The 21993-nt window shown below is 32.6% G+C and overlaps 1 protein-coding gene across 8 annotated transcripts in view; it reads left to right on the forward strand.

The window, feature by feature from the left end:
- The window catches only part of LOC148616970 (uncharacterized), a 34679-nt gene that overhangs the window by 6768 nt on the left and 5918 nt on the right, over positions 1–21993 (forward strand). The window contains exons 2-8 of one of the 8 annotated variants that reach the window (XR_015922348.1): positions 390–533; positions 2442–6355; positions 7121–7175; positions 8836–8890; positions 9786–10047; positions 12693–12836; positions 13838–16082. Coding sequence is in view for 3 of the 8 variants with exons in the window: in XM_088584168.1 (XP_088440294.1) it covers positions 9792–10047; positions 12693–12836; positions 13838–14019 (582 nt within the window). In the remaining 5 variants the exon portion in view is untranslated. Of the gene's footprint in view, positions 1–389; positions 534–2441; positions 8071–8835; positions 8891–9785; positions 10048–12692; positions 12837–13837; positions 17622–20419; positions 20793–21993 lie in introns of those variants that run through there. The other 7 variants (XR_015922346.1, XR_015922347.1, XR_015922345.1 and 4 more) reach the window with 7 other exon arrangements.

A 21993-nucleotide genomic window follows, 5' to 3' on the forward strand; every position in this document is an offset into this window, starting at 1 on the left:
AAAAAGTGAAGATACAACGTGGAGCAGGACTTATATATGGGCCTAAGGTCACTGTCATGGTATATGATTTTGACCTCTTTAAACGAGATTAATGTGGCTTGTCTTACGACACAGCTCAATTAATTTTAAATTTGGATTTTCTATACACACAAAGTTATTCAAATGATGTCTAATTCAGGCTTAAGCCAGGTTTTACTCTCATGTAAAAGTCTATATTCTTACTTTTTCCCGGACATTAACATTGTTGTACACTAAAAAAGAACACACCAATTATTTTTGAGTTATAGAGTTGTTTTATTCTTTTAAGTTTTATATTAGGTTACGGTATACAAATGGTATTAGCTAGAGCATCAGACTAAGTCTAAGGAATATATTTTACATCATTTCAGGATATTTCGTTGCAGTCAGATTTTTCGCATGTATTGGTCTTATTTCGTCAATCTTTACTGCACTGTTTGTTTTCTGGTTTACTTGTATGCCAAACAACGGTAATCGAGCACTAATCCTGACCATAATTATGTCATACATAACAGGTAAATTATGCATTTTTATTAGAAAGGAAAGTTATCTATTGGATACCACCACTCTCTATGCGATATCACCGGTATCTATGGAACCTCGGACCGGATTCTTTCTTCATTCCTCGACATCTCAACACATACGTTATTCCAGGGCTTGTCAACCCTACAGGATTATGTTGCAACTAGATTCGGGTCAATATTAAGAACTCGTGGTTCATTATGATAGAACTATCTGTACCATGAGAACCTATTTTTCACCGTGTCATAATTTACTCTTCTCTTTTGTACACACCATGAAATGACACTTTATGAACAAATCGGTGGGTCTTTCTACCGATGCACCTAGTCAGTGCTCAAGGTTTTCGATTGGATGTCGAGTACTTTCGTCTCTTTGAACGTTTACCGTTGTGTCTGTTTAGTTTCCCAGCCTAGTATTTATTTTTGTATCATATTCTTTGTCTACCTATTGAATCCCGGGTTACCTCATTTTACTTTTAAATACTGAGTATACAAACATTTTACCTTAGATCGATGTTATGTTTGTTTACAATAACTTCAAGGTCATTTGAATATGTCTTACTTATTTGGCTTTTTATCAACACGTGACATTCTGAAGATACATATCCCGAACACACTCTATTCGAGAATGTGTTTTATTGCAATAACAACATTTAAATTGAAAATACAAAAAAAAAAAAAAAAAAAAAAAAAGAAAAAGCTGTGCAAAGAAGATTGTTATTTTTATTTATGTACTTTCCTTTACATTAGTTCATATGAAAAAGCACTTTCAGTTTTAATAAGTGTTTTAGTGAGCAAGTTGTTCTTAAAATGTGGACATTTGAATAACCCTGCTCATGTGGCCACAAATATGAAGACTGACTCTTGTCATATTATAGCTAAATTCACATTTGATTAATTATTTTGTTTTATAATCTGTAGTATTTATACTACAAAGAACTTGAGATGAAGGATGCTGGATACTGCAGACACAGTGAAGTCAACATCATATCTTTACATTCACTTAGAGATTGATAAAAAAGGAAAACTATCGACCAAACTATACGACAAAAGCGATTACTTTTCAATCCGTATTGTCAATTTCATTTCACCTGTGGCAACATTCCATCAGCACCTGCGTATGGAATTTTCATATCAAAACTCAAACGTTATGCCGTATCTACGCAGACGTTTTGTCCCGCGCTAGACTTCTCACAATAAGCTTATGGAACTTGACTATATTGTTACAATATTGAGATCTTCTATACAGGAGTGTTATGGTCGTCATCATGAACTCATGGAGCGTTACGATGTATCCATATGTTCCATTAGAGCCGAATTGTTCAACGTGTCATAGTTTTCTTTTCCTCTTTCGGCTACCCTGGAATTGAAATTTTATTAGCAACTCGGCTGATGTTTCTAGACTTACTGGAAAATACATAAGGATACTGTATCACAAAACATTTCAAATTGAGATTGTCCGTAAATCTTTCCTCAACTCAAATTTCGTCCAATTAGATAATTGAAACTGATGATTTCAGAACAAACATAGGATTTGAGGAAATTATCAACTTGAGGTTTTTATTATGAAACCCAGGCCTGAACATCAAATCTTCTCATGAGTACAGATGTTTGGAAAAAGATGAATATGTGTTGTAATTGACTCATGATCATCTAAAGAAAATCACTATGTGTATATGTCTTAATGCTGGTAGAAAATCTTTTTTTTTTTTTATTACTGAAGTGAAATGTATAATTTCATTTACCTTTTTTGTCGTTGCTAATTAACATATAAAGAATGGGATCTCACAAGCGTACGAAAACATTTTAATCACTCATAATAGTATTTCATCAGTAAAACAGTATTATACATGCCTTTGACAGTTGTCGTTTTATGATCGATCATGCAGTAATATTTTTCAGCGATTCTTTTATGCATAACAGTTGGTGTGTTTTGGGGTGAATATAGACTGACAAAAGAAGTAGGTTTTAGCTTTTCATTTGGAATGACGTTCATGGCAGCTGCTTGTTACTTTGTCAGTGCATGCCTGTTTCTTGTCAATATATTTTGTAAGCCATCGACAAATGCTCACATTTTAATAGAAGATGTAAATTTATAATACATTTTATAAAAGAAAATCTTTACAAAATGGCTGAAATCGAAGTTTAATAAATGCATTATATGTAGTAGAGATTTTTTTCTAGAGCAAAACTGAATAAACCCATCTAAACCAGACACTATTTACAATTTCCTTTAAAAACCGAACACCTATCCAAACAGAAAAATAAATTAAAGCCAATTTTGGAATCGATTTAAACAGGTTTACTTTATAAACAGTAACAGTATTGCTAAACTAAGTTCCTTTTGAATGAAGGTTTTGTTCACAGTTGTTATTAAATGCATTGAAATTGACATTAACCGATTATAAAAGATGTCATGTTTAGGCAGATGTTCGGTTTATTCAGGGTTTGGCTTCATTGTACTGTTGTATCAATTCTCATTTTAAATACATGTATTGTTTGTGATCAAAGTTGTTCTGTTATATTTTGTATTTCATACAAGAATTTGTCTATACAACTGTAACGATGAGTGAAATTTTAAAGTGTCATACTACAAGGTTACAATTAAATGTGTTAGTGATTTATTTCATGGGCAGGGAGAATTCAACATGAATCTGCCTCTGATCAACTGCATGTCGATTTTCAGGTGTCGTTATACAGTCGATTGACAGTGGAGAGGAATTCAGGGTTATATTTTGTGATATCAGTAGGGCTTTTGATCGTGTTTGGCACAAGGGTTTACTTTCCAAATGGAAAAATATGGGTTTTCTGGTAATGTTTTAAAATGGGTTGAAAATTATCTTTTCGAGAGACTTCTGAGAGTAGTTCTGAATGGGAGTAACTCATACCTGGCAGATATGAACGCGGGCGTACGGCAAGGTTCCATAAATGGACATTTACTCTTTATTTTATTCATAAACGATATCGTAACGGATATTAAAACCCAGATGAAACCTTTCGCCGATGATACTAGTATATATCTCGTAGCCTCAATATCCGAACATCAAAATGAATTCTGTTCAGATTCAGGAGGTATCCAATTATAAACACCTCGGAATTTCTTTCTCTAGTAACGGTCTGTGGCACGACCAAATACACGCTGTTGTCGATAAGGCATATCGTCGTCGTCTTAATATGCTTCGAAAATACAAGTTCACACTTTTTGACAGATATTCTTTGGAAAAAATCTACATGTCGTATATTCGACCAATTCTTGAGTCTTGAGTATGGCGATGTCGTGTGGGACAGTAGTAGCATCGGTCATTTAAAAAAATAGAGGCTGTCCAAGCCGGAGCAGCTAGAGTGGTACTAAGCTTACTTCATTAGATAAGGTATATCAAGAGACGGGTTAGGCGAAATTGGTTGACAGAAGGGAGGGTCATAAGTTAGTTTATGGTCTGCCTTTTGTTTCTAAACATCTTTCTGACGAGCAAAACAAATACATATTTCTTCTAGTACATAAATACATCATAGATAGCAAACGGTTCACTTAATATGCACTTCAAAACCTCTTATAATTGTATATGTTTTCTTTTCTAAAATTGTATTGTTTTTTTCTACTTATTACTTTCTTTTCAATTACTGTAAAACCATATATTGTATAATTCAACGTATGTATTTTTGCATAATCTTAAGCATGACGTTTTTTTTACATAATCTTGAGTTCTGAAGGAGACGGAGTTCTGTAAGGTATATTGTATGCTTGTTTCCGAATCCTGTGTTGTGTATATACTATTATGTTTGTATAAATATTGCATATTTGATGCAATAAGTATTTTCTAAAATGTGTACCCCTACCCTATAAATAAATCGCTACATATGTAAAATTGGCCCATTTTTCAATGTGGAAACCCTTATAGTATTAATACTGCAGTAGAAAAAGCTTATTTAGTACTTTCACAATTGACAGATCTGAAATTCTTTTGAAGTGAAAAGGCAATTTAACAATTAGAATTTATTTTTTTTAAAATACAATGCCACTTTCGTTGTAATTTAATTTACTACACAAAGAGACCAAGGACAACTTGAAAAAATGAAGGAGAGTGCTCATTCACAACATTCCATCACTGTAAACCGCATATTTTTGGCATTTGAAATTAAAACAACGATATATCTAATATATCAGCTCAATTCAGGTAATTATTTTTTTTTCATTTTTCGTAATACTAACGGTAAGTCAATTTTTTGAAAACAAAAATGACCATGTAGTGTATAGAGCAAAATTAACAGGAAGCAACACGCGATATTATGTTAAATATATCCTATTCGTACAGAATGTTGTTACCGTTCAGCTATTAAAATCATATACAACCTATGTCTTATCAATCTAAATTTACCCACCACTATTGAAATTAATCCATCAAATTGGGGTCAACCCAATTGCTACGAATTTTCGACGGACGGACAGACTTACTCCAATATACAACACATTCGTCAAATTAAGGTATAACGAGGATGGTTAAAATGATATTAAGTAGAAAGAAATTATACCACATAACTTTTTTTTTGTTTTTTGTTTTTTTGTTTTTTTGTATTATACCTTCATGTACAGGTAATTTCATTTTCTGTTTGCCACATTGCATCACTACAGAAGTTTTATGATCGTCATCAAGAACTCGTGGATCGTTACGGTGTATACATATGCACCATGGAAACTGATTTATTCCACGGGTCATAGTTTTCCTTTCCTCGTTTGTCTACCCAGGACTTGACATTTTATGAGCATCTCGGCGGGTGTTTCTAGAAAAGCAGAGGACGCTTACCCTACCGGTGCTCCTGGTCCATCTGCTTTTGTTACTTTGTATGTATGATTCTAGTTACTTTATGTTCTTTGTTGTGTATGTCTGTTTTCCATGTCTGGTATTTGTCCCTGGATTACATTCTTTTGATTACCGCTATAACCTTGGTTCCCTTGATTACTCTTGCATATGTAGATTGTCTCTCATTTCAAGTTTTCACTAGTAGGCATTTTATCAAGAATTTTAAGTTTATGAAAGAGTAACCAAGAGAACTAAGATTCTAGCAGAAATCCAAAGAATATACTCCAGGACAAAGACCAGACATGGGAAACAGAGACATACTACAAAGAAAACATAAAGAAATACAAACAAAGCAACCAATGTAAAGGAACAATCGAGCTCCACTTGAAACTGGGAGCGTTGTCCAGTTGTACCGGTAGGGTAAGCGTTATCTGCTTTTCTTGAAATACCAAATTGTCGATCTGACACTTCAGTGATTTCTTTAAAAAAAGTATTAAAAACGTCTTTAAATCAAAACTTTTGTAATCCAACAATTTCAATCAGTGATTTTAATTTTGATATATAATAAATAATATTGGCATTTGTAACCACGATTTATCAGCCTACATTTTCTAGGCGTAAATCACCTTGTTTAATTTGTTTACGGTATAAAACGTGATCTATAAACCTACAAGAAGCATTTTACAAATAAAAACAAAACAAAAACAAAAACAAAAAAAAAAACAAGAACAAAAAGAAAAAACAAAAAGAAAAAAAAAACAAATCAAAGTTAATAGCCCGTGAGAAAAACATTATTTCGCATGTAGTCATCTAGGTATACAAGTTATCAAATATAAACTGCATTTATCAACGCTGTTGTGAAAGAACTAACATTTAAACATACAATCTTTTAACCATAACCAAATATTGAATATGTATATAAACGACCGAGTTTCATTATAAATAAGTTACCTGTATATAACTTTACACAATCAACAATAAACGTATTTTATCTCAAATGTTGTGAAAGAAGTACAGGTAAGTCACCATTTATGTAGATCATAATTAAAAATCACAAAAACAAACCACGGGGGGAGAGGGTTACTTCATATGGTTTCAAATAGGTTCTGATAGGACTGAGTTGAGTGGCAGCTGCCAAAACTGGTAGCCCACCCTTGTCGTGCAATTAGAAAAAAATAAAGTATTGTACCAAAAAGCCTAGGCTTAATTTTCATACATGCAGATGCTTGTTGAAATAACTTTAATCTAGTTAAATTGTATATTCGTGCAATTTTTGACACGTTATCTTGACAATAACTTCCGATATCTTCTTCATATATGTAAATTACAAATCAGGCTCAACATACACTAAAAGGATATTTTTTCTATCCATATATAATAATTTGAAACATGAAACAGTAGCTATTCGGCTTATCCCATTGTGTTTCTGAAGTGAACCTAAATTGTATAAATAAACAGGGTCACACAATATTTGTTCTGATCACATTTAGCCAAGTTTTAAAATGGGAACCACGAATCACTTAAAATTGTAGTGACATTGAATTATTTGGCAAACATTCTATAGAAGTGCTTCAGTTGATTAAAGGTTAATATCTGACCCCCTTTTAGATGTCAGTAAATGGATATCGAACATGTATATTTCATTAATATTGTATTATTGGCTTCTGATTATCAATTTCCGCCAGTTGTTATTAGAATATAAGGTTTTATCATCAATTGATGCTAAGGGTATCAATGTCAGTCCATACTCCGGTTAAGAAGAATATGAATGTTTTTTTGTAGAAGACAAAATCTTACTATAGAAGAAAGAGTAATCAAGGGAAACAAGGTTCTAGAGGTAATCAAATATATGCAATCCAGGGACAAAGACCACACATGGAAAACAGACAAACACAACAAAGAACATAAAGTAACTTAATCAATATACATACACAGTAACAAAAGAAATTTGCAACTCGTACTCCACTAAAAGCTGGGACCATGGACCAGGTGCACCGGTAGAAAAAAATAATGCTAATATTTCTGTCCTATAATAAATTTGGAAAGAACACATTCGAGAAAAATCTGATGACTATGCATACTATCGATGTACTCTGAAGTATCAAAATAAATCGGTTTTGAATTCCTCAAACACTAGTAATTCCGAGTCAAAATAAAAACTTAAAAGCCCTATTGTCATGGCTGTTGAACTAACGACTTTTGTTTTAGTACTTTTATTTTTATTACCTCCTTTCATTCATAGTTTCTGCCTTTATTAATTATTTTTTTTTAATGAAGTTCATGCTTCTTGAAAATTTCATATTGTTGCAGCGATTTATTATTGGTTCAATTTGTTTATTCGTACTTTTATGTTGTGCTCAAAACGTTCCTCGTTTAAAAAAAGACTCATTGTCCTACAGTAACAGTAACTGATTCATTTGTTAATGCTATTTATATTCTTCATCGATCATGGTAAAACAAATAGTGATTGAAGTGTTATAGGAAGAACCAAGATTCTAGAAAAACATTATTTCGCATGTAGTCATCTAGGTATACAAGTTATCAAATATAAACTGCATTTATCAACGCTGTTGTGAAAGAACTAACATTTAAACATACAATCTTTTAACCATAACCAAATATTGAATATGTATATAAACGACCGAGTTTCATTATAAATAAGTTACCTGTATATAACTTTACACAATCAACAATAAACGTATTTTATCTCAAATGTTGTGAAAGAAGTACAGGTAAGTCACCATTTATGTAGATCATAATTAAAAATCACAAAAACAAACCACGGGGGGAGAGGGTTACTTCATATGGTTTCAAATAGGTTCTGATAGGACTGAGTTGAGTGGCAGCTGCCAAAACTGGTAGCCCACCCTTGTCGTGCAATTAGAAAAAAATAAAGTATTGTACCAAAAAGCCTAGGCTTAATTTTCATACATGCAGATGCTTGTTGAAATAACTTTAATCTAGTTAAATTGTATATTCGTGCAATTTTTGACACGTTATCTTGACAATAACTTCCGATATCTTCTTCATATATGTAAATTACAAATCAGGCTCAACATACACTAAAAGGATATTTTTTCTATCCATATATAATAATTTGAAACATGAAACAGTAGCTATTCGGCTTATCCCATTGTGTTTCTGAAGTGAACCTAAATTGTATAAATAAACAGGGTCACACAATATTTGTTCTGATCACATTTAGCCAAGTTTTAAAATGGGAACCACGAATCACTTAAAATTGTAGTGACATTGAATTATTTGGCAAACATTCTATAGAAGTGCTTCAGTTGATTAAAGGTTAATATCTGACCCCCTTTTAGATGTCAGTAAATGGATATCGAACATGTATATTTCATTAATATTGTATTATTGGCTTCTGATTATCAATTTCTGCCAGTTGTTATTAGAATATAAGGTTTTATCATCAATTGATGCTAAGGGTATCAATGTCAGTCCATACTCCGGTTAAGAAGAATATGAATGTTTTTTTGTAGAAGACAAAATCTTACTATAGAAGAAAGAGTAATCAAGGGAAACAAGGTTCTAGAGGTAATCAAATATATGCAATCCAGGGACAAAGACCACACATGGAAAACAGACAAACACAACAAAGAACATAAAGTAACTTAATCAATATACATACACAGTAACAAAAGAAATTTGCAACTCGTACTCCACTAAAAGCTGGGACCATGGACCAGGTGCACCGGTAGAAAAAAATAATGCTAATATTTCTGTCCTATAATAAATTTGGAAAGAACACATTCGAGAAAAATCTGATGACTATGCATACTATCGATGTACTCTGAAGTATCAAAATAAATCGGTTTTGAATTCCTCAAACACTAGTAATTCCGAGTCAAAATAAAAACTTAAAAGCCCTATTGTCATGGCTGTTGAACTAACGACTTTTGTTTTAGTACTTTTATTTTTATTACCTCCTTTCATTCATAGTTTCTGCCTTTATTAATTATTTTTTTTTAATGAAGTTCATGCTTCTTGAAAATTTCATATTGTTGCAGCGATTTATTATTGGTTCAATTTGTTTATTCGTACTTTTATGTTGTGCTCAAAACGTTCCTCGTTTAAAAAAAGACTCATTGTCCTACAGTAACAGTAACTGATTCATTTGTTAATGCTATTTATATTCTTCATCGATCATGGTAAAACAAATAGTGATTGAAGTGTTATAGGAAGAACCAAGATTCTAGCGGAAATCAAAAGAATGTAATCCAGGGACAATGACTAGGCATGATAAATACAGTAAAGAACCTAAATTAACCAAAATAATACAAACAAAGTCACAAAAGTAAATGAGCAACTCCGACCACTAAAAGCTAAAAACTGGGAGCATGGACAAGATGCACCGGTCGGGTAAGCAACCAAACACGATAATGAGTAAAAATAACACATGCTTTATTTGATAAAACAATTTTCTAAATAGGATAAAATGTCGTGTTCTACAGCATGGAACGAATTACAGAAACTTACAAAGATAACGTTTATACTTCATTGGATATCATTCGCTTTATATATTGTTGGATTTGCAACTCCGGTATGGGTATCTGGAAGCATTCCTTTTCGAATCATTAATCAAGACGGAGAAGTAGTACATAAGGTTACTGTACACGCTCTAGGATTATGGCAGGGCTGCAGTGATGAGTATGGTTGTCTTCGACTGATAAATATTGAAGAAACGCTTGGAGGTATGTAGTACAATCAAACAAAAATATTGCTGAACCGTCCTCTGTAAAAGTGTTTACATTCATTGTATACACATTTGTTTATGATTTCATCAACTTCATGTACGGCCAGGTACCGCATCACGGATGATGTGATAGAAAAAATCGCTAATATGATTGGTTTATAATTAATGTTACTACTGTGTTGTCTGAATCTGAATACTGGTGCTGTCTAAGGAAGGCGATCGTTAGAATATTTGGAGAGGCCGTTTGTCAAGCGGTAAAATGCTTGAGAAGAATTATAGAGATTGATTTTAAAACTGTCTTTCTCACTATGAAATCTAAAATTATCCCGAGAGAACGCTATATTTTAGTAATTTGTGTATTGCAAAAAAAAAAAATCTGAAAATATATTTTTTTAATTACTAAAAGTAAAATCTAGGCGAATCAACGAGATTATTTTGTCGATCGTAAGCTTTCGGTGTGATGATTTTAGCCTTGTGGCACTAAAAATGCTTTAAAAACTTCTCCGTAATAAATTGTTCACGGTACAGAAAGGGCAATCAAGGGAACCAATATTCTTGCGAAAATTAAACGAATGTAATCAAGTGAATAGAGCAAACAGGGAAAACAGATACATACAACAAAGAACATACAATAACCAAAATAATACGTTCAAATCAACAAACGTAACAGAAAATCGCGCTGGTTACTACAAGGCCTAGCATAACCTTGGTGTGTATATTTATTATTTGCAATTTGAGATAATTTATGTATATATTGCAATCTATTAAATAACTTGTTTTAAATCCTTTTCCCGTTATTTAGATACCAAATAAATGTGTTTTATCAAATCTAGCATATCGTTGTATTTTGATAAAACATCTTAATGTGCATAAATTGAAGAAATGTACAATCGACAAATAGAAAATTTACAATTTTATATGATAGCGCAGATTTTTCAGTGTCTGTAATGTATGAAACTTAAATAAAGCTGTAGTAAAAAGGGTTTTGTGAACGGCTCAATGACCAAAAACTTTATTGGTGAAATTTTCATAAAAATATACAACAGCGATTTGTCCAATCTACCATATGACATAATATCTTATGGCAACTACTCATTAGCCGATCTCAAGTCTTTGTAAGGATGTTCTCCAATTTGCTAATTTTTGTCAAAATTATACATGAAATGAATAAATTGATCCAAAAGATTAGAGCAGTTACAGGTTATTAAGAGACGTTTTCAGTTAAGTGTTGTCATTCGGTGTAGCCACAGTATAGTCGCTTATGACGCTAACCAGAAACCCTTTTCAAAACACATTAACAATTCGACACAAACTGTATAATTCTTAAACGATTTAGTCCAGTATAAATCAAAGTAATATATTCATTAATATAACAAACGGTCGAACGAGAAAAACGGATGGACTGAAGAACAGTACTATCACTGCACACCTACCGCTTTGTGGGGTTAATAACAAATTCCGTGTACTCAAACACGAAATAATCTATCTACTTGATGACATGCTCTAATCAGTGTTTTCCAATGGCGATTTGGTAGCTACAGATTATGAATGGCATTGATCAGGAGAAATAACCGAAGTTCGGGCTGTGATTAAAATTTATTTACAATTAACATCCTTTCGAAATCCGAATGTAAATTAGGAAATATATTTGAATGATCCACTGTAAAAGAGGAAACGGAAAGTGTCCAGTTGACTGAATTTGCCAAATAAAGTCACCTGAAGAATACGAACGATGTATATGACGTGTGTATTTCAACGAGATAAAGTTTTGCAAATCGCCAAATCAGCTTTTTTTCTTCCTTTACGTGGACGTTCTGAACTGTGTTAATAAAAAAAGAACGCTAACCAGTCTCGTTAAATATAGCTAGTTTGATTCTTTAACGCTTGATAAGAAGGTGTTACATACTAGTCATCATAAAGAAACGATAAAGGTTCTCATCACTTTCTAAATGTTTTACCGTTTCGAGAAAACAACGAAAAATGGATAAAAAAATCCAATTTCTAAAGTTCAAAATAATTATCTAGAATTGTAGTTTATGGAATTGATGAAAAAACCATCGCATCTTCATTAGACCCGAAATTGTGTTGTTATGGCGACCAAGTACTTCTCGTGCGCAAGTAAACACGACGTACCTGGAGGACGAGATCTTGAGTCATCATTTTGTGCGCCAGTTGTATCAGACGCGTCTCCAGTCTAATTATAGCTAATCTTGCCACGTGGAAAGGATTCGCGACGTCAGCGTATGTCAGTACATCTCGAACCATTCCTACTTTTTGTTCACGCTAATTTTGGAGTAATCGTGGCATACAAAATTGTTTTTATTTGCCCATTTGAAGATAACAAATGTGTTACTTATTGTAGTTACGCCAACATTAATTTAATTTTTTTTTTTTTTTTCAAATCGGCAAACTCGGTGAAAAGTAACAATCCAAATATTCACAGTATTCGTTCCGAAACATTAAAAAAAAAGGTAACATGTCCTTTGTGGTAATATTTACACTGTTAAAGAAGTTATAAATTTAAAACAAATGAACAGATATTGACAAATTTAATTTTGTATTATTTCGTTTGGTGGCTAGTATACAGTTCTCTTTAGCAAGTGTGTCAGAATAAATCTAAAAACATGTTTTATATTATTTCAGGATATTTTATTGCAGTCAGATTTTTTGCATGTATTGGTCTTATTTCGTCCATCATTACATCAGTGTTTGTTTTCTGGTTTACTTGTATGCCAAACACCGGAAAACGCGCATTGATCCTGACCATGATTATGTCATACATAACAGGTAAATAAGGTACACAGATTCAAAACCAATCCCGTTATTGTTATGATACCACGACTATCTATTAAAAAATGCTGGTATCTATGGGTTACAGGGCAAGTATCTACGAATCAACGGACCGTAACTCGCGATACCACTCTATAACTAATTTGACTTCCTTCCCTTCTTCATCGTTTCGGCACCAGCATATGGAAGTTTCATATCGCAACTCACACATTATTCCAGAGCTTGCCTAAACTATGCACACTTTTTTATAATTAGGCTTCTGGAACAGTGTTAAGTTGCTACAAAATGACAGTCATTATGGTGTATATGTTTATAACAAGAGAATCAAGCAAATCGATGGTTGCTTAAAGGAAAGCAAATTAAGCTAACACTACCGATGCACCTGGTCAATACCCTAAATTGACCAGGTACATCGGGAATGTCATCGACATTTGTTTCTTTGTAAGTTTTGTAAATGTAAAACGCATTGTAATGGCCACAAATGTGACACTTTGAAAATTCACGACTGAAATTACAAGAAATGCGCCTTTAATGAAGATTGTTAGATAGATATTGTGTATTTTCCTGCACGTTGATATATATATATATATATATACAATTTTAGTAGCTATAAGGGGACAGCTGTTATTGAAAAATTCGGATATTTGAATAGCCATTTAAAACTGGCCTTTTTTTCTGCGGTCGGCATGACTCCAGTCTTAACGTCTGAATAATCAATCATTTGTTTCCATTGAAAAGAATTGAAAGTACAACTTAGCATTCAAATGTGAGCGCATTTATTGAATTTTATTATTATCTATTGCATATAAAATGTATATTTTCAAATACGCGTGTTAAAAGTTCGTATTTACATAGAATGTGGTCTCACTAGCTCATAAAATCGCTTTAATTACAAAGAGTAATATCTAATAACATAAGAAAAATACACACTTTGTATACTTGTCTTCAAGATGTCGCCTTTTTCATTTTCATTTTCATGGTGTTTTTGTCTTTTTCAGCTATTCTTTTATGCGTTACAGTAGGTGTATTTTGGGGTGAATATAGACTGACAAACAAAGAAGATTTAAGCTTTTCCTTTGCAGTGACGTTCGTGACAGCTGTGTGTTACCTTGTCAATGGATGCCTTTTTCTGGGCAATATCTTTTGTAAACCACGACCAAATGACCAATTTTTAAATTGAGATGCACACTCCTGTATGATCTAAGAAAAGGAAAAAAGAAACAAACTCTCTTCCGAGTGAAATGGACCTTCAATAAGCGCATTTAAATATAGAATTAACAGTAAAATCTATCTTAACCGAACACCGTTCTCGTTTCCAGTTTTCTCGTTTTTACAAATACAAATAGTACATTAGGTTAACAGGTACATGAATCTCAATGTCACTTCGACATTGTTGATCAAGCATGCAAACATTATTTTAGTCAAAGCCACTAAATTTAACATCCAAAATAACTTAAAACCAATGCCCTATCTATATAAAGCCACATACCAGATTTGAAAGAGATCCACCTAAATGGAATAAAAATATCTGGTACAAATTTCAGACGAACAGACGGACGGACAAGTTCGTTCTAGTAAACTACCAACTCATCGATACAAAGAGATTTAAAATGATATAATATACCGCTTGAAAATTGTTTGAAGTAGAAAAAAAAAAGAAAACAATGCTAAAGCTAAAACTCAAAGATATCAGCTAAAAATTAGTTTAATAATATAGAGATCAATTTGTTGAATATCAATGCTACTTTAGATATTACTCATTGTGTTTTATTTCCTTTTAAACCATTCTGATTGTTTTATGTATTATTACTTGTATAACTTTTTACTTTGTGATAAACATCCACGCTGAGTTTTAATAAAAAAGAGTTCATGTACGGCATATCGAAATTTGTTTGTATTTTGTACTCATTTTTGAACATGATGTAATGTAGGACTTGGTAATGATGAAAGACTATAAAATACATGTAATATTGTTATGTGTATTAAATCTTTGATTGTACTCTTCGACAATTATCAAACCTTTTTCTTACTTTCTTTCATTTCTGTTAATACTTTTTTTCTCATTGTCCTTCCATCAGGTTTATGAATGAATTTTAATCAATCTAAACTGAATATACCCGGAAGAAAAACAAATAAATGATTACAATTGGAATTTAACTACCGGTATTAAAAAATACAAGATTTGAAAGCAGATAATATTTTTTTCTTTATAGAACTTAGAAAATCTTAACACTAAAATGGAATATTATTTTAAAATCCAAATAAAACTATCTTGATGTTGCATGTTTCATTGTTGTGTGATTTAATGTATTTCTTATATTGCAATAATAAATAAAATGTTCTCATAGTGCTACCTTTTATTTACCTCAACATGTTCAATTAAGGAGCTATTTACTATTATATTAAGACAATAAATCAGGACACACTTAAAATTATTGAGATAAGTCGAGACTTGTTATGATTGTCGAGACTGCTTGAGGCATAGATAAGTTAGTCGAGAGACCAGTTTTGAGATTTGAGACTGGTCTAGACTTCTTTAAAACTTTTCAAGACTGGTAAGACTGTTCATGACTGTTCGAGACAGGTTGAAACTGATGAAACCTTGGTCGAGACAAATCAAGACAAGATTAGACAAGTCGAGACTGGGTCAAGGCAAGTTGAGACACAGTCGATACTGGTTGAGACTTGATTGGACATGGAGAGACTCAGTCGAGACAATCCGAGTATTTTTCAGACATATTTAGAGAAGTTAAAACAGAGGTAGCACAAGTTAGAACAAAATGTACCCTATTCAGACTTTTATGACTTAGTAGTTCTATAATACGGAAAACCTGACCGCAAACCACAGTGGTGCACCGTGTTGGGAAATATGTCCTCGCACGTTAAGGAACCATGCTGTGGTATTCGATAGAAGTAGGAACCTCTGCCACCTCCACAGGAGGCTAAATTGTCCGACCCTACCCACCCCTTCCTATTTCTATTGAGAATCAAAAATTGTCGACCCTGTTGTCCTGGTGTCCCATCCCATTTTTCATTTCATTATTATCATCATCATTTCATGTTCTTTTTATCATCCACTTCTTATTCATCGTATAATAAAGCTGAAATATTGCTGCTCGGGCGTTATACCCCAATAATCAATCAATCAATCTTAAACAGATATATTTTTTTTTCGATTTTCAGTATATGTTTATTTATTTTGTTATTGGAATCATCATACAATAAAAGATTTTTTAGATTATACTTTTGGTTATGTTTGTTTTGTTCTTTTTTATTGTTTTTCGTGCCAAAAGTATCCATTAAACGGGTACACAGATGTTCATAAAAATATTGTTATTATTCCTTACAAAATCTAACATACGAAAATGAAGTATCAATAGTCACTCCTGATGCTTAGAATTGTCATGTTTTATGAATTATATATCTGTAGGATTTTTTGCGCAATTTTACATTCTTGCAGCATTCCATAATAAAGTACTGAAACTGGCAAAAACTACCTCATTTATAAGTTGGTACGTTTTTTTTCTGTTCTCCGTGACTCAAATGGACCTATACAAATATGTAGCCTGTAGCAAAGAATTTCAGCTTTCATATTGCCAAATTTCATGGAAAACAAAAGATAATTTTTTTTTGTAGTCAATTTGCGAAAATCATTTTTTGATCCTTTTGAGAGTGTTGTCTGTAGTTTCATGCAAATTTATCTAATCTAATTTTTTTTTCAAAATCTAAAAGTATAGTGCATAGACTTACTTCATCATGTCTTAATTTTCCATGTTAAAAAATCAATGATTTCCCTCAAGTGGATTCAAAACGGTAGCCGCTTAAAGATAACATTATCATTTTCAACGTCATTTTTCAAAAAGCCAATACACACCTAATAGACAAAATGTTGCGGATGGTCGCTAATTAGGACGGATCATTTTTTTTTTTGTTTACCAAATATGCACCTGCAGTTGCAAAGATATAGATTCCGTTTACTTGTCGAACACCCTTCAGGTTACAGACCACCAATTCAACCAATGAGCATTTGGAACGTACGCAAAAATAGTCCTACGCAGAAATTATCCCTGTTCCTCATAGTGCTGTGAAAAAAATTCTCATCTTATTTAAAAAATTTAAACAGTTTCTGAAAGGAAAAATATTTCTGTACATTTTATAGGTGATTTTGCTTCTTGTGATGTGAAGCCTAATCTCCATAATGATTTCTAAATATACCCTTATCTTGTGAAAACACTGCGATTTCCCATGCTATTTACAGACACTTCACTTCCGGTGACCAGTACTGCACTGCAAGTCTGCTAACCTCACATGCCATTCTGAGGATTGTGAGCTGACATATGTAGAATCATGCTGATATATAGTCCTCTGCAGGTTAAAGTTAAGGTAAAGTCCAGGGAATCCATTGAATATTGTGAAATTTGCATAGAAGCCTATGTGAAGTGGAATTAGTGGTTTGTAGCCTTCATTAATGAACCGTTACGGACAAAATATCACCGTATTACCGATTATTTCACATTTCGATACTTTGCCAAATGGGTCAAAGATATTTCAACTACAAATGTATATTGCAAGACATACAGAGTAAAGGCTGTACAAGTAAACCACCTGACTAATCTTGTTAAAATTCTCTATTCAAATAGGTGCCACATCAATATGGAAGATTAAGATATTGGAGGGAAACTAATCTCTCCGTAATGGCATTGCTAAAGGTCCCAAATAACCTGAACCACCACGCAGGAAATTGATGAAATAAGAGCACGATCGAGAGTACTTTTAATCACGGTATGAAAGCTAATTAACCTTTAAAAGAAAAACATCTTTTTATGAGTTCTAAGTAGAACATTGAGTATCAATGCTAGATTTAGATTGTTTTATATGTAGTCCTGACATTGTGTACTATACTTGATACGTATGGTTTTGTTCCAGCAGAAAATTCCTAAAACAACATGGTTTTTGTGTGCAAAATGTATTACATCGTTTATTATCGGAGTTGGGGGTATGAAAAAGTAGCAGTAAAGTGATATTTTTAACAGACCGCATTCCAACGGAAACCAATTTTACTGGTCTATTTCTTCACTCTTATGAAGCTGATTGTAAAGATGATCTTATCCGAACAGAAGGACCAGACCATCGATTATTCAGATCGTTTAGTCTCAGTTTCTGCTTTATTATAGATGACGCTTTGTTTTTGTACATTCCTATATTCTACAATTATAAACATCGCATCTACTCCAAAGAAATTATTTTATAATTTTAAAGGATAGTGCAGACACTTTGAAGTCAATATCATATCTTAACAAATGTGTATATACCGGCAGAAAGGGAATCCTATTGACTAAACCATACGATAAACGCGACTTCTCGTTTCGTATCATCAAATGTCCTTCTATCTATCGCAACATCCCCTCAGCACCTGCGTATATTTTATATCATAAATCGTATGTTATTCCAGACCTACCAAACCTCACGGACTTTTTGTACCATGCTAGGATGCTTGCAATTAAGATTCTGTAACAGAGTAATATTTCTACAAAATTAACGTCATCTCTGCAATTATTTGGTCTTCATCGTGGAAAGTTCTATGGAACTGCTATGCACCAATCGTACCGATTTGTTCACTGTATTAAATTACTTTTTCCGTTACACCAACCTTGGACATGACATTTAAACGGTAAACGCTGGTCTATGCTACGATTTTTCATACGAGCTCGGGTCACTCTTCAATGTCTATTTCAATGTGCGTTTTTCAGTTTTTGTTTTTGTTTTTGTTTGTTTGTTTGAATTGTTGTTATTTCATGTTTTTAGCTTGTGTCTATATTCTTTATCTATTCGTTAACGGTTATGCTCGTTTTGATTATCATTCGATTCCTGATCATCCTGATCTCCCTTCCATATCCGTATTCACCTACCTATTAGTTAGACTTGTATAATCACGAATCATTTCATATATTATTAATGATAATTTGAAGTATCGTTAGGGATAGAGTTTTATTATTAGATAAGTTTGTAAAACTTTAAAACTATCACCAATTAACTGACAGAATCACAATTGTTCATAGGAAATAAATCTTAGCCATCATCTAAGTAGATTATATTTCGTAGTTTTGAATAGGGGTGAGCTGCTGCTAAACCATCATTTTTCATTTATTCAGGAAATTCAAAAAATATACCTTATCATATATCTATATAAGACTTCTTCAAGCGACATCCAGATCACCTGATTTTGTGGGAGTTATAGAGCTAAAGTTTGTTTGTGTGACGTCTTGTTTTTCTCATATTTATATTTTCTGTGTCGCCTTTCTCTACTCTTTGACATTTTGTATTGGGGTGAACCTCCCCCACCCCCACCCCCACCCCTCGAACAAAAAAAAAAAAAAAACAAAAAGCAAAAAACAAATCGAACACTAATACAATACACGAAAATCATACACCAGTATCTCAAATAATGGGCTATAGCTAAATTTGCCCCACTTCTTGTTACTTATTACAAATAAGACAAGGTATTGTTTGCCAACAATTGAAACTTAATAGGCCGGTAATTTTAATTCGGTTGCACGTTAAAGTACAAAATTATTCTGTATATGTTTATTATGTCTTTTCCTTAACTGAAATGAGGCTCAAATAATGTCACTCCTTTGACATATTCTGGTAGAACTCGTTGGTGATGGATTTGGGTTCCTTTTTGATAAACGTTTTGATAATACAATTTGCTTTTGAAAGTTGAGAATCCTGTGTATTTCGTTCGTATGATGCTGATTAGAGATGAGAGTTATACACAAAAACATGTGTTCAACATTATACCTTAATTTGGAATTTTTATATGATTGGTAGTATTGATTTCATAATGCAATCCGATTGACTAAGCGCATACATGACCAAGATTTAACAATTATCCTCTGTCAGTTCGAATGAACAAACAAATAGTTACCGTTTACTTGAGAGAAGTAATCATTTAGTTCAGCTGAACGACATCGTAAATGATGTAGGGTCAGACAGGGAATTCGTACCTTTTCATTAATTTTGATATGTTGCTTGGGCAAAAGCAGCTTTATAAGGAAAATCAAAATCATAAGGATATGGTTGTTTATGGAGTAAATACATACTACTTAGAAAAAAAACTGAAATACGAACCTGACTATTTATGCCTTATAAAAAGTTGTACAATAACATCTAATGAAACATTCTAACATTCTGATCACTTTGCATCACACTGGTGTACTCGCAAGTACAAAGCTTAATATAAATCTTTCGGTTTTGACTGATTCCAACTGCAGAAATTTCCGATTTTAAAAGCGAAATTGTTGTTGTTTATCGTATAATTGGGGTTTCTCGTTTATGTATAGTTTACATGTATTCTTTGGATTGTTTCATTTTTTTTTTTTTTGTTTTTGCTTTGTTTTGCTTTTCTGTCTAGTTTTCATTATCATATATTGTTTTAACAATGATTATTGATCGGTTCTATTGAACATTCGTCCTTATAGATATGTTGTGATCGGAACTTTCCTAACTTCAAGAAAATCACAGGATATTTGTATGTATTATGTGTAGGATATACATGACATATGATTTATAATTTCCAGATCCTGAATCGTTCCAGGTAAAAAAATGAATGCATGAACATAAAAGCGCAAAATCACGATGACGAGTAAAAAGTAATTGCATATTATATTTGATAAAACAACTATTTTGAATAGGATACAATGTCGTGTTTTACAGCATGGAACGAATTAGAGAAAGTAACAAAGATAGCTTTCATATTTCATTGGATATCATTTGCTTTATACATTGTTGGATTTGCAACGCCGGTATGGATAACTGGACGCATTCCTTTTCACGTTCTAAATCATGACGAAGAAGTAATTAATACGGTAACTGTGAACGCTTTTGGATTATGGCAGGACTGCAGTAATGAGTACGGTTGTCTTCAACTGGTAAATAGTGAAAATTTTGGAGGTAAGTTTATTTGAAAATAAAACATTGCTTAACCGTCTGCTATATAAGAGCATTCACAATAAATATACTTGATTTTGGTCATTGGACTATATGATACGAATAAGGGATATAAAAAATTCGCCATGCTTAATGGTTTTATATGATTGTGAAGAATTATCAATACAATCTAGTTGATCTAAAGCAGCATTGTGACTACTGGTGACGTTATAAATGGATGCATGAAATTCTGCAGTGGCCCAATGTACAGCAATTAAATATCTGAAAAGGATTAAAGGAAAATTGGTTTTATACTTAAATATCACAAAATATCTCGTTTAATTTAACTGGTCGAGGTTTGTTTCTTATGTCTTTTTTTTCTATATTTAATTACTTTTAAAAGTTGATGTTCTGCAAAATTCAATTATCACTCAGTATAAAACATATAACTAATTCAGATGAATGCATACAATTTACTTTATTTTGTTTCACAGAACATGTTAAAATGAAAGAACGTTTAAAACATGTCCTAAAAGTATGAGCAATAAGACTATGAATAGAACGATAAACGGAATATCTATAATCCCCGGACCAATACCAGATACTAAGCCAAGAAAACAGTCAAACCCCATAAACAACAACAAAAAAATACACTATGAAATTAATGAACACCTCGTCTCGAATAACAATTGGGGTTAATGACCCGTTGCATAGTCCTCGACTTTTTTAGTGCTACAAAATTGGTTAAAGGGTATCAAATCCAAGTTACAAGGAGATGGGGAAGTACGGCATTATCGCTGATATGATAGGGTTAACGACCAACAAGTTTAGGATTTCGACCGTAACCTTTGATGTGATGACTGTAGTATAGAGGCATTTGAACTTTGTTCAAAAAGCTTATTAATCGTAAGAGAGTTTACACGGTACAAAAATCAATTAAGTTTCAACAAGCTTTAGCATTACGTAAAAACTTATATGAAATATTTAGTGAAGAATGTTGTCAAATAGATCAAGAACTTTTGGAAAAGGGGAATGAAACTAGGTTATTATTAGCTCAATATAGCCAAAATATGTGCACACAATTCACATTATCAATTGGGTCGAAATGTTCCAACCACTTGAGGGACGTTCACACTCAAGAGTGTCACTCCTTGTTGTCACAGTCTGCTCGAAGCCCGAGAATTATTTTCATTCCACAAGTTTCTCTCAACTATATTTTTAGCGT

The sequence above is a fragment of the Perna viridis genome, chromosome 5 (genome assembly GCF_037379345.1).
Source record: "Perna viridis isolate PV_CMFRI_1.1 ecotype Kerala chromosome 5, ASM3737934v1, whole genome shotgun sequence".
Taxonomy (NCBI): Eukaryota; Metazoa; Mollusca; class Bivalvia; order Mytilida; family Mytilidae; genus Perna; species Perna viridis.